Source organism: Ambystoma mexicanum, chromosome 4q (assembly GCF_040938575.1).
Source record: "Ambystoma mexicanum isolate Mex_15411 chromosome 4q, UKY_AmexF1_1, whole genome shotgun sequence".
NCBI classification, from domain to species: Eukaryota; Metazoa; Chordata; class Amphibia; order Caudata; family Ambystomatidae; genus Ambystoma; species Ambystoma mexicanum.
In genome coordinates, this window is record NC_090928.1 from 396,229,072 (window position 1) to 396,243,156 (window position 14,085).

Below are 14,085 nucleotides of genomic sequence, written 5' to 3' on the forward strand. Positions count from 1 at the left end.
ATATGCACTCAGACAACCATATCGAATATGGCATCTCACTGAAAGTGGGGAAGGACGTCTGCACGCCCAAACAGACATCGAAGACCTATAAGTGAAATCTGATGAGAGCAGAGTGACGTCATCAAGGAAAGACACGAAGACGCACTGAAACGATATGCAAATACTTAAAAAATTAAGATGTAACTGGAGTGATAAGAGAAACATGTTATTGAAGATGAAAAAATCATATGCACCAAAAAAATATATGCAGAAACGCAAGGTAGATGAGACATATAGAAGCTTCTACAGAAGAAAACATAACGTGACTAAGGTGGACATGATAGAAAGATAGATGTCGGACTTGTGTTAAAACCAATCGAGCAACCTCAGAGACAGACCAAGTCTGCAGAGTCAGGAGATTCTGGAAAACAGCTTTGTGTGAGAAATAAAGAGCAGTCTATTGGCCTGGGATCAAGGATGCCACATCAAGGAATAATTGCAAGGCACAGAGGGTGTCAAGTGGATAGGCCCACTGTACGTAAGACATATTTCTCTTAGATTAAGGAAAGAAGAAAACATCGGCAAGAGCCCAGTATTGGACAATCAAAGAGGGGAAAATCTTATGGAGGTTGGAGTGAGCAAGTCTCCAGAGGCTGAGAGGAGTAATGACACACGCTTAATTAAATCAAATAGTAGTAAATAAAAGGTTGAAATGGAGAAAATCGTGGTCTCATCACATGTGATTCAAAAGTCGAAAACAAGTGCTGTTCATTAAGCCTGAGGACGAAGATAATGGTATAACTACACTCCCTTAAAAGTCCCATAACAGAGAGAAGGCTTGGCTTGGGGCCTGACCGATGATGGACTAATTGGGCAAGTGGGTAGTAGTGTGACATTGCTCTCTTCACCTGAGTTTCGCTTTGCTTATGTGCTGCTAATGGGCTGAAAGTCCAAGGTTGGAAGAGAATGCCAACCAATCAGAGGACCTATGTAGAAATACGCAATACAGTGTTGCGCAGGCCAACCTTCTGCTGTTAATCTGCTATAATCTGTATTATACGTATTTAGGGGTGGTTGAAGGCATGACTATTAGATAAGGGGCATCCAGTAATATTTCTAATAATTATATCATATAAAGGCACATATGTTCCCTTACCCAATCCCTCCCTTCAATAGGTTTTATAGTTTACCACATAGGATGACGTCATAGATGAAGCATATCGAGGTATAAAGCCTTTGCGTAATCAAAATTTTTGTTGTGAGTGTGTGCACTACAGTTTGTTCTTCGGTAGATTGCCCTACTTCATTCTAAAGCTGATAATAAAGTAGTACTTTGCCATATTCTTTAAGTCTGTCCAGTTATCTGTGTCTGAGATCATTATTGGTAATTCCATTTAGCACTTGAGAAGCTTCAATGTGCTAGAGCGCAATAACATGCAAGAAATATGATAACAGTATGATTTGCATGTCATCCACATACATATGACAACGTCAGACAGACTTGATTACTTCACAGACAGTGTGCCACACTCAAACCCCTGCTGAATTTTACATTGCCAGTAGGGCTAGCTCTCAAGCCGCCTGAGGGTTCTTGAGAGCTTTTCAATCCCATACACTCACCTTCCTATTTCCCTATCTCAGTAACACTTGTCCTTCTTTAACTCGGAAGATGTAGACCCTTTACAGCTAATTGTTCAGTCAGGAGTTCGGTGACAATTTTGTGTATCATTAAACCTGTTGCCCTCTTTGTTCTCTTTTTGGTCACTGTGTAAGGTTAATGTTTGACATCCAAATGAAGGACTTTCCTAGACCACAACGGACACAGCGGCATCAGAATCTATATTAAAAACTGGGAATTTAAGCAGGGTGACATTCATGTAACAGTAAAAGTGTAGTGCATCATAAGCTATTATATTAGTCTCTATTTAAATGGAAGACATTCGTCTCAGATTGTCAGAGGCCTTTATGAACATAAATAATACGACTAGAGAAAAGTGGTTTCTTTCTTTGCAAATTGTGAATGGGGTAAAAATACAATATATATCTAGTTTGACCGATTTAAGAGTGCTATTTTTCAACAGATTATGATTTGAGAATAGGGACGCTCCTCTTTTATAGAAAAGCTCTGGCACGCTGACACTGAATACATCGTTCCTCTGTACTTTTTCTAACGGCCTGTGCTTTTGCTCCCTCTTCTTCTCACCCCCACAATTTGAATCTCTTGCTTCACCCCAGTTGTATGATGTTCCATGGCTTGCCAGCTGACTTCACATTGAAGAGACCAACCAGTTTTAGGAAAACTCAAATCACCCAAATCTCTGGTGGTTTGTGGTCCCTCTAACTTTTTAACTTTTTATGGTTCAACCAAAAGTCTGCATCGGCCCTAAAATACGCCTTCTGCCCTAATTGAGTCTAACATGCCCCTGCTGGGCAGTGGAATATGTTTTATACCTCACCAAAATATGTTTCTATTGCTAGTGTGTGGTCAGGCTCATCCAGACTGGCAAAAAGAAAACTTGAATCAGAAAATATATGTATTTATTTTAAAGAATGTATATTGCACATTACCCCACAAAGGGTACCGGCAGTGTAAACTGCACATGGGAGCAGTTGGAATCAAAATAAGGAGAAGCCAGGCACGAGAAATATTAAAACTGAGCAACAATGGATACTAAGCATATGAGTAGGTTTTCAAAGAACAAAGAGGAGATGGTTCCAAAGACTAACAAAAATAGTTGTGCTTAGTGGAGTGAGCACACTGTTTGAAAGAATTGGATTTTCTGTGTAAGATACTGTATTGCAAATCGATGTACACACTTAAAGACAAAGCATAGTATCTTGAAAACAACATGTTTGTAGGTAAGGAGCCAGTGGAGAGAACATCTTGGCACAGAGAAAGAAGAAGACTTTGGTACACAAAAAATTAGTTTGACAGACGCATTTTTTGTATAACTGAGGTCAGTGCAGAAGGTATTTTGAAAGACCCACATATAAAGCATTAGCGTAGTCGACATGTGAATTTACCAAGATACCGACTATGGCTGATAGTCAGAGGTTGGAAGGTAAGGAAGTGTGTGAGGCAATAGCCGCAAACATAAAAAACAAAATAAAAAACCTTACAACCTCATTAACTTGTGCAACTAACTTCAACTCAGGATACCAGAAGGTCCCTGGATTTTGTACACTTTTTGTAAAGGTTTTTCAGAGACCAAAAGGCATAGGTGACAAAGAAAACCTTGCAGGATCATCAAGCATATGTTTAGGTCCGAGAAGCATGGTTTCGGTTATACATGGATTTAGTTGGAGATTATTGATCGTCAGACGTAGTTTGATCTCATTGAGGCATAGCTGAAGTTGAACAAATGTCTCCTAGGGGCCAGATGTTTTAAGGAACAATTTGGTGTTGTCTGCATAGTACTGGAACTGGATGTTGAAGTTCTGGATGATAGACATGAGGGGAGAAGTTATATATTAAGCAAAACTGGTGAGAGGGAGGATACCTGAGGCACACCACAAATAACTCAGCAAAGAAGCTGAAAGAAATGGGCCAGCCTTCACTTCCTGGAACCTGCCCATCAGGAAACTCTGAACCACTTTGTAGAGCGGCCAGGAAAAGCCTGTAATCATATCCAAAAGGCAAGAGAGGACTATGGAATGATGCACTATGTCAAATGCTGCAGCCACATCTAACACGGCCACCAAGGACAGGTGGCCCATATCAGAAAATTGTAAAGGATCACCCCAGACAGAGACCAAAAGTGTCTCCAAACAACCTTTTAAATTTAGGGGTGATTTGGATTCAGGAAAGAAGAGAGAAATCATTGCATCTGGTAACTCTTTATGGATTTTATGAATCTTATCCATAAATCATTAAACTCAATGGCTAATTACATTGAGGGCTATGTTTTCTCCGACATGCAGGGAGGATTAGTGAAATTCTTAGAAATAGAGAAAATGTTAGCCGGCTTATTAGTGGATGAAATAATCTGACTGCGTAGAAAGATGTTGTCTTTTTAGTTGTTGTTGTTGTATGTTGCTAGAGCTGTTCAAACTTCCATAAGGTGCATAGCATCCCATAGCTTCTGCCATGAATGCTCTTTTTTGTAATAGAAAAGTGTGGGAGCTCGCAAATCAGAGGAATACCAAGGGCTAGAGAGTTTTTGTTGCCCGAAATAGAGACAAGGAAACGAAAGAGTCAGTTACTCTTTGGAATGATGCCTGTCATGGATCGCAAAAAGTATCAGTAGAAGAATCAGCGTCCCATCAGGATAGAGTAGAGAAAAAATTATCTCAGCTAATTATTAATAGAACCCGTTCTGACAATTGCTGCTCAGGAATAGACAAGAGTCTATTATGTAAAAATGTCTGACAGAGCAATCACTCCATGAAAAAGGAATACTTTGACATTTAAAACTAAACCTTTGGTAAAGATGACATCCAGACAATGTCCCCCCTGTGGCAAGGGGCATGGGATTTTAGAGAGTGATAGAATGATAGGTCCAGTAGTCTCTGTGTGTCAAATTAATTAGCACAGTCAAGCCAAATATTGAGGTCACCAAAAGAGTGATGCAAGCCGACCCGATGTTTACTTCTAGACAGGATATCATCTCATCAGAGCAATGCCCGGGTTCCAGTTAGTCTATTCTTGTTAAGTCGTTAGTGTTGCTGCCGAATAACAAAGATTCATTGTAAAATGGCCTTTCTCTCAGCTAGTGTGGAACCTTTTCACAATTAGTTCAGAAAATATGTTCTTCTGTTGGTACTTACCAGCATTTCCAGACAACATTGCATTCTCTTAAATGGATAAATAGTGATAAAGCAAATACTGCTGGGTGCTTTTGCATTTACTCCTGGCATTCATTTTACCACTGTTGCATCGTGGCCGAAAGAATATTATCACTATGGGCAATTTCTCACTCAATAATGGAAGGTATTTTAGTACTTGTGGCAATGATCACTTACCTCTGGCAGTGATAATACTGACCTTTCAATAATGGAGCCCTTAATGCCACTGTGCAGAACAACACAACAAGAAACAATGCCACCGTGACTTTTGTGATGATGGAAATCCTGCTTTCCCCAGCTATCTAGACTGAGACATCTGAGGAATGCTGAGATGAATTCCAGGTCTTTTAACAGAAGGCGACACTGGCGTCAGAGATTTCTTGCCTGGTTCTGCCATTCAAGATCAGAGAGCTGAGTGGCAGGAGGAATGGGACTCTTCCCCCTATAGATTTTTTATGTATTTATTTACATCCTTGCTCTCTCAGGGGACTTTAAGGCATTGATTGTTCCTATGGCGACAGGGTTGCATCATGCCTGGTCATTGCTGAAGAGGTGGGTTGAATGTTGACCAACTGGCTAACTTGCAACCGACCTCCCTTTTTAGGAAATGTTGAAAATACATGTCAATATAAGATTCTTTATCAGGATCCAGTTTGAGTTATGTGCTCAACACATGGGTATTTTACTGCACAGCTTTTTTCGTAGCCCGATTTCATCTGTTTTTTTCCCCCCGCATTTCACCTGAAGAATAGATGAGGGGTGGGTTGAGGTTATAATTAAGGTGGGGGAACAAATGGGTAGGCTGTGGGGGGTCTCCCATCGCATTAATATGTGGCAAAATTGTTTTTTTTAAAAAGGAAATGAAATTAGTCATGAAAAAATTACCCGCAAAATCACATACATCCTACCATATGGCTGAGACCACCCTTAACCGGGGTGTTAAATGAATGGCGTATATTCATGGCATGGACATTGAAGGGTCCTGGTAAGTTTGGCCTAGATGGGGAATGTTCTTCCTTAAATCATTGAAAGTTTATGTCAGATTTTAATATATGTGATAGGAGTAGCTGTCAAGGCTTTCAAGGAAAAGATAATGGCATAAATCACATTTGCACCCAGGAAACGGTGGATTGACCAATCACAATCCGCCTTTCCCGGGCGCGATTGTGCCTTCACTGCCCGCTGTATTTCAAAATTTGAAAAAAAAAATGTAAACAAAAATGACCACCACCATTGACATAGAAAAGGAAGTAGGTCCCTTTTCTATTTTTATGGCTGGAGCCATTTTTTTTATTTTTTCCCCCATTCCGACAGGAGGTGGGCTCGTGCAGAGCTCGCCTCCCGTCAGAAGGGAAAAAATGAAAACTGTTCGCACCCTGGTAAATACCGGGGTGGGAATAGCTTTCACACCCTGCCGGTGGGGCGGACATGGGATTTAACGGTCCACAGCCCGAGCTGAGGCCCATGCTTCGCTCTGACCTACAAAAATCGGGCTGGTGGGCTGTTTAATCCCATGTCCGCCCCGCCACCAGGGCGTGAAAGCTACATGATCCAGAGTTAGAAGGAAACGTTCAATACCATCTTTGCTTATAGAAAATACCTATATCTCAGTCTGAATATCATTAAAAAAAACTGCAGAAAACCTAACAACATAACTATTCTATTTCATTAACAGTAGGAATGATCTCATTGCTTTGGTAACGTAAATAGTCTTCTCGCAAATAATGGTGAACGGTTTAGCAGGTATTTCTGAGACAGAATTGCTGATATTCAAGCATTTACCTATGCAACTGAGTGGTATGTCCATTATCGAAGAAGCCATCCCTGGATCTGAACGAGCCTTGTGATTTCTGCCAATTTCTCAATTGCCTGTGTAGCAAAGCAGCTGGGACCAATGGTTGCAAAAAAGTATAACCCACCATGTTGAGCAAAATGTGCCACTAAATGTGGCCCAGCAAGGCTTTACATCAAGCTCCTGCACTGCATTGTCTGTAACCACTACGCTTGACCAATTCAGAGAAGAGCGCTGTTTGGCGCTATTTCACTTGTATTATTAGATCTGCCGCTGGCTTTTGAAACTTTAGATCATGGAATCCCTCTAGTTAGATGGAAATCATATGGTGTTGATGGAATGTTGTAGAACTAGTTAACTTTTTTGACAGTTGGATTATAGATGGTCCAGTTGGTAAGCCTGTCTCCTTATCCTTGATCATTAAACTGCAGAGTTGCGTAGGGTTTCTCTGTGTTTCCCATACATTTTAATATTTACCTATGACCCCTAGCCCATCTGATTCGACACTAGGGGCTGCTATTTAGGAATAATACAATCAACACACTACTTTTTTATGAAGCCTTTCAGAAAATAGACCAGTTACATCAAAAGAATTCAAGGAATTCTATCGTTCACCAAAGATTTGATGAATGCTAATTTCCTGAAAGTAAACACTGACGAAACGGAAGAGTTGGCACTTAATGGTGAATCAGCCCATGGCCTGCCTCATTTGGTACCGGTCAGGAACCCTCTTCTATCCTTCAAAATGTGGGTGCCTTCTTACATGACCAACTAACTATGGAACCTCAAGTAGCTCACATGGATCAGCTTTTATTCAATTAAGAAGGCTAAAACATCTATTACCTCTACATGTCACTGGCCACACTGTTATGGTTACCATGCTTTTGTTCCATTACATTTGGACTTCAATACAAGTGTTTTTCTCGGTATGTCAGGGAAATGCATTAATTAATTTATTTATTGGTTAATATGTACACAGCCAACAAAGGCTTTACATATACAAGTGAACATAGCAAAATTCCAATCATAACACATATTGACAAAGAAAAGCATCAGCATAAAAATCAGTTTCTATTAAAACCGAGTGCTGAGTGACAATTCCTTTAAAATAGATGAAATGAACTCATACAATGTTATCATGTGAAATATAAGATTAATATCTGTTCCATATTGCAGAGATTCCCGTTTATTGGTGCTGTCATATGCCTTCAAATATTTAATTCTCAAAAAAACATTAAGGCTCTCACAGTGACACATATGTTTCGCGGATTCCATGGCTGATGTACCACATAATCTGCATAGCCTTAGGTGCCTAGCAGTACCATGTTTTGCTCCCATAATGTCCAGTGTGTACCGCCTGATGGAGTTGCAGTCTGGGAAGGCAATTTGATATTTTGGTTTTGTCAAGTCCTTCACCCAAATCTCCAAAAATAAACTGAGAAATGAATGCCACAGGTGCAAAATGCTGCTGCCAGAACACTGCTAGAAATTAGGAAAAGTGAACATATCTCACCTGATTTAGCTTTGTACATTGTTATGTAGAACAAGACCTGTGCCTCCACACGATGCAGGTTTAACCTTTTAATTAATCATGAACACTGGTAATCATATGCAGCATGCATCATTTAATTCACTGTGCACACTTGAGGTCCCTTCTCCCATGTCCTACTGTTGTTATAGTATTTCTCTTCTAATTAGAAGGAGCGTGGCATGTGCGACTGCACTCTCTTTCAGGTCCTCATTGTTTTCTTAACGCCCTACCTCCAGTTTCTCCATGGGCACACCAAGTCTCGCGAGAGGATGGTCAGACCCGATCTCGCGAGACTGGTGTCCCACAGTTACCTGTTACAAAGACAGTTTTATTAACGTCATGTGCATGGATCACAGGGCAATTTATTGAATCAGACCCAACATTTCCAAATTGCAACTAACGTGATATCATCCCTGAAGGAAAATGAGATTATTAGCACATTGTAAACTTGTGATCCCAAAAATGAAAATAATCTAGAACTGGGGAAGGACTTTTCCCTTTTAGGACTGGAATTCCTTGCCCTTTGGTTTAAGACGGGTTAAAGATCTGTTTCATTTTAGGAACAAACTAAAACTGAGGCTATTTACAAAAGTTTGACCTGATGTTTACCACCTGCAGATCACTGCTCAGTTCCATTTATCATGGTGGCCACAATTACTGATCTCTGTGTCAGTGCACGTAGACACATCTGAGATCAAAGCGGATTCACTGCATGATGCAATGTTACCATGTGAACCAGGGCTGGGGTGAAGCGGGGAGGTGAGATCACCATACCAACACTGCATTATGCATTGACTCCAGAGAATCTGGAAGGAAAGGTACAGACCGCGAAAGGAGTGGTGGCTGTGCACTTCCAATTCTCAACAGACCACTTCTCACCTGCTTCTTCACCTCCACACAAATGATCCTGATTGAATAGTTCTTCTGTTTGTTTATACCAAAATCCATTTAGCTTCATGTATTGCTTCTGAAATTGTTGAAGGCTGATCTGATTTTCCATCAATTAATTATGGTCCTTCCTTCCTCATAGGTCTGTGGACATTCTTGAACTGACCGAGCAGGAGGAGCTGCTAAAATTTCACTATCACACCCTTCGACTGTATTCGGCTGTGTGTGCTCTAGGAAATAACCGTGTGGCGCATGCCCTATGTAGCCATGTGGATGAATCCCAGCTTTTGTACGCCATTGAGAACAAATACATGCCTGGCCTGCTGCGCACCGGCTACTACGACCTGCTGATTGACATCCACCTCAGCACCTACGCCACTGCCAGGCTCATGATGAACAATGAGTTCATCGTCCCCATGACCGATGAGACCAAGACCATTACGCTGTTTCCAGATGAGAACAAAAAACATGGCCTCCCCGGCATCGGCCTGAGTACCTCACTGCGGCCCAGGATGCAGTTCTCCTCCCCTAGCTTTATAAGTATTAACAGTGAGTGCTACCAGTTTAGTCCAAAGTTCCCACTTGAAATCTTGAAGGCAAAAACAATTGAGATGCTGACAGAAGCTGTGCAAGAGGGCAGCCTCCACGTCCGAGATCCTGTTGGGGGCACGACTGAATTTCTTTTTGTGCCCTTAATCAAGCTTTTTTACACCCTGCTGATTATGGGGGTCTTTCACAATGGTGATCTGAAACACATCCTGCAATTGATTGAGCCCAGTGTTTTCTCAGAAGAGGCCGGACAAGAGGAGAAAACTGTGATTCCCGAGAAGGAGTCAAGCCCGGGAGAGAAAAAAGCAGAGCTGGAAGGAGGAGAAGACGACCTCCGCGGAGAGCAAGTGCCTAAAGAAGGGCTCCTACAGATGAAACTGCCAGAGCCCGTGAAACTGCAGGTAACTGAAAACAACCAATGCAAATGTATGCATGCTAACCATGTTCATGAGCTCAGAGCAATCATTTGTTGGATTTCTTAATGACCATCCAAGGAAAAGGGAACGGCCGCTGGGCAGCGCAGCAAGCTATGCCCATTAAAATCAATTGAGTCACACAACTAATGAGATCACAGAAAGTGGCATCATATGACACTTGGCCTTAATAACATCACCAAAAATGGCATCATGGCTATAAAAAGAAACAATCTCCTATTAGTAGTGATAAAATAACAAGGAGCTACTGAAGCAGACAGAAGTCTGCATTAGTTACCAAACATATTTTAATTATGGTATCTGCTTGACTTGCTAGGAGTGCAGTCATGATATGCCAGGTGTGCATCCAGCAGAACACATATAAGCCGGGGGAACTGCCTTTATATGCCAGTAAGGCCTCACATGGCCAGTTAATGTGATTGTATATTAGTCATTGCTTCACATCACAATTATAGCACCCATACTCTAAATACAGTCTCACGTGCATTGGTATTGTCATACACCTGTAAAAGCTTTCTTGCTAAGTGGCACATCTGACAATGTTTTTATTTTTTTATTTACTTGACTTAATTGTTTTTATACAATTTATTTCAAGATTGATCGTCATAAAACTGAGGTTGTCCGTATTGTCCCAGTTGCCTTTACAAGGTATTGTACCAGTGGATTCAAGTTTTCTTAAGTCAAGTTTTCTGAATTGGACCAGTGTTTTCTGGTTCCAAGCCGATCTTCTGGAAGAACTGACCCACTACGATGATTAATTTTGTCAAATGGCCACTGATCAGGTGGTTCCACCAATACTCCTCGTTTAGTGTTCAAGCGTTTTTAAAAAGGTGGTCCATATGAAGCTGTCTCTTTGACCTCATACCTGTGCATGATAGGAGTAAGTGCCTTATCATTTCCATTGTGTCTCCTTGTCTACAGAAACGGCAAGTGTTCACTAGAGAACTACCTCTTATGCTCAGGATTTCGTTGGTTTTCAATAGGTTCAGCCTGGCTCGCATGAATGTGGATCTTAGTTTCTTATTTGACAATTTTGAACTTTGGCTATTTTGTGGCGCTTTGCATTAGAGTACCGCTATGGAGAAATGGCAAATGAGGAGGGACACAAAGCTTTTCTGTATTAGTACCCTGGGAATAAGGTCCAAATCATCACAACCACCCGCTGCGTCTTCATTAGAGAAACAACCAATTCTCAACCTTGAATTAGAGGGTTAATATTTACATAGCTCAAGTTATAGCATTGACAAGCACTTTGTGGTTCCAGTCTTATGCCAAACAATTATTTTATTTACCCGCCCGTTGACTGCCCATGGCCACGCGAATCTCTAGGGCCATTACCAGCCACATGCTGCCCCCCCTCTCAAAAACACATTCTCCTTGGATCCATTTGATATACCTTCATCAGGCCTTATCATTAAACTTTGAGTTTGCAGTGTCTGCCAGTGTGTTTTCAAAGCAGTCTTTTGAGAGTTAATGACTTAATTAAAGCTGTAAACGCTTTACTGATTTATTTATTCATGTATTTGTACATTTGTAAAGCGCTCATAGCCCATAGGCATTTAGGTGCTGGAACTTAAGAGAATGGCTACAATTTTGTACTTCATTTATACAGTTACAGCTTGTGCTGGTTATACAAAATATTAATGATAACAACGGGAGAGGTCATAGCCATAGCCTATAATACTGAAGGACTAAATGTCCATTGTTCGGAATCTAGGCTGAATATTCGGGTTTTTCTAACTTTTTTGGAAGGACTACAAGGAAGTATAATTTCTCAATTGTACGGGGAGGGTGTTCCACAGTTTAGCTGCTATTACAGGGAAGCTCAAGCCACTTGCTTTCTGTCTTCTGTACCTTGCAGTCACAATGAGATTGGCATATGTAGAGCGTGTTGGTCTATTGCATTGGGTTTTACTGATCTGGTTGCTAAGGTAGGCTGGTGCAGGATTTTAAATTTGATCCTATCTTGGACTGGGAGCCAATGGATGTATCGTCTGGTTGACGAGATGTGTTTGTTCTTAGGTATATTCAGTGCAGCTCTGATGGCGTTGTTTTGTACTACTTGAAGTTTTTTGATCTTTCTGTTGCTGGTACCCGCAAAGAGCGAGTTGCAATAATCTATCCTAGAGAGGATCAGGGCTCTGACTAATGTAATGCCCGTTGAAAGGAAGGGTCTGCTAGCTCTTATTAGTTTTGATGTATAGGCTGCAGAAGAGACTATGGTATTGACCTTTCTATTTAGGGTGAGGGCCGAGTCAATATAAACCCCAAGAGTTTTTATTTCATTTGCGACAGTGATGGTATTGCCATCGATGTTGAATGATTTGTATTGTTGAGGGAGATTGCTTAACTTAGATGTATTTCTGATTAGAATTAGCTCGGTTTTGTCGTCGTTGACACATAATTCATTTTGAGCCATCCAGGCCTGGATTGAGAGATAGATTGCATTGTATCAGTGTCGTAGCAGCCTGTGATGGGTATAAGGATTTGAGTATCATCCGCATAGGTTGTATACGTGATACCCATTTTGTCAAGTTAGTCAAATAAAAGCAATGAATTGCTGATGTAATAAAAATGTCTTAACCAGGTCTGCCTCCGGCCGCTCGATTTATAAGCACTATGCATGTCCTTTATCCAAGTCCTGTTATAACAAATATTGACAAAACCAACATTTTTGACTTGTGTGCAAGTAGTATGCATTTGCGAGGCACTGATATTATATGCCCAGGTACTTGCACCATTTTGCAGCTGCTACCATCCATAGCCAGTTAATACCACTATGCAGTGCCTGGTAAATGCTTTTCTCATGCCTATCCAAAAGCTAAAACTGTTGGCATTGCAAATGTGTGTTAATTCTTTCTTCCTGCCTGGTGAGGCTTAAACCAGAAACATGATTCCTTATCTGTGAGGAATGTCATGACATTCAGACAGATTCTGCCACTCATGATGGGCATTTTACCACAGAGTAGTAATCATGACGGGAGCGTTGGTACTTGATTCTTTTCTCTCTAATAGGGCTCATATCAAGCATTCCTTAATTAGTTCAATGATTCTTTCATGCATACATTACTTAGCACTGTAAACTATATATTTTAAGTGATTGTAATTTAGAAGTAAGGCTTCCCCCGAGACAGGCCCCCATCCAGCAGCAAATTGTATACTTTAATACAAGTACCTTGCTCCTATTAAAAAAAGGTTTTGCAAACATCATGAAATCCATTCCTTTATATACGATGCCGCACCTCAAACTTATTTACCAACACAAGCATATGATAAAGAATGGGGCAGCTTCACAGAGGTAAGGATTTACGGACAACATGTATGGCATGTTTAGGTTACACGTACGTCCAGGCATACAGTACGACTGGGCATTTAATGCACAGAAACTCATAGCAGAAGGCCTGGATGACGTACATACTCCTCAGAAATACTAGGAAAGATCCAGAAAAGAAATCAAATGGCGGAGCATTCTATTTTTGAGTAATGTGTGTATTAAAATGTATGCAGCAGTCATAGGAGGATATCATGTTCAGCCTTCCTTGAGCTTATTTCTGCTCTTAACGCAGTGAACCTGTCATGGAAAGGAATTTTAAAAAAATAAATAATTCGGTTCCAAAATGTCGGAGCATTTCGGAACAAAATAAAAATGCTTTTAGTACCTCCGTTTTATGCGCCAGGGTACTAATAGCAATAGGCCCCTCGCAGGTGGTGCATTACCACTTCAGGTAATGCCCCGGGGCCTTCATTAAGGTCCTCGCTACACGAAGGCCTGTAACTAAGGGCCCCGGGGCAACCTGAAGTGGTAATGCACCCCTTGCGAGGGGCCTATTGCTTAAATATCAAATACGCACATACCAAATGTGGGTGTGTGCGTTTTTAAGGGGGCGTTGCATTCTTTGCCTGGAGCATGCCACTTGCAAATATGGGAATCACATTACACCTGCACATGCTTTGTATTACCAAAGCCGGTCCACACGCAATCATACCATTTTTCGTGAAGATGTGCACAAGGGGAGTCCCCCCTGAGTGTGCACTTACACAGGTAAGAATAATATCCAGAGGCCATCAGTTACAAAGTACCCCTATGCTCATATATGCTGCTTATGGCTGTACTGCATGTGCCATGC

The 14,085-nt window shown here is 41.1% G+C and overlaps 1 protein-coding gene across 1 annotated transcript in view; it reads left to right on the top strand.

The window, feature by feature from the left end:
- RYR2 (ryanodine receptor 2) overlaps positions 1-14,085 on the top strand; it is a 3,854,281-nt gene that overhangs the window by 1,771,850 nt on the left and 2,068,346 nt on the right. Inside the window, exon 37 of the mRNA XM_069607971.1 lies at positions 9,118-9,925. Within this exon, the coding sequence (XP_069464072.1) occupies positions 9,118-9,925 (808 nt within the window). The remainder of the gene's footprint in view (positions 1-9,117; positions 9,926-14,085) is intronic.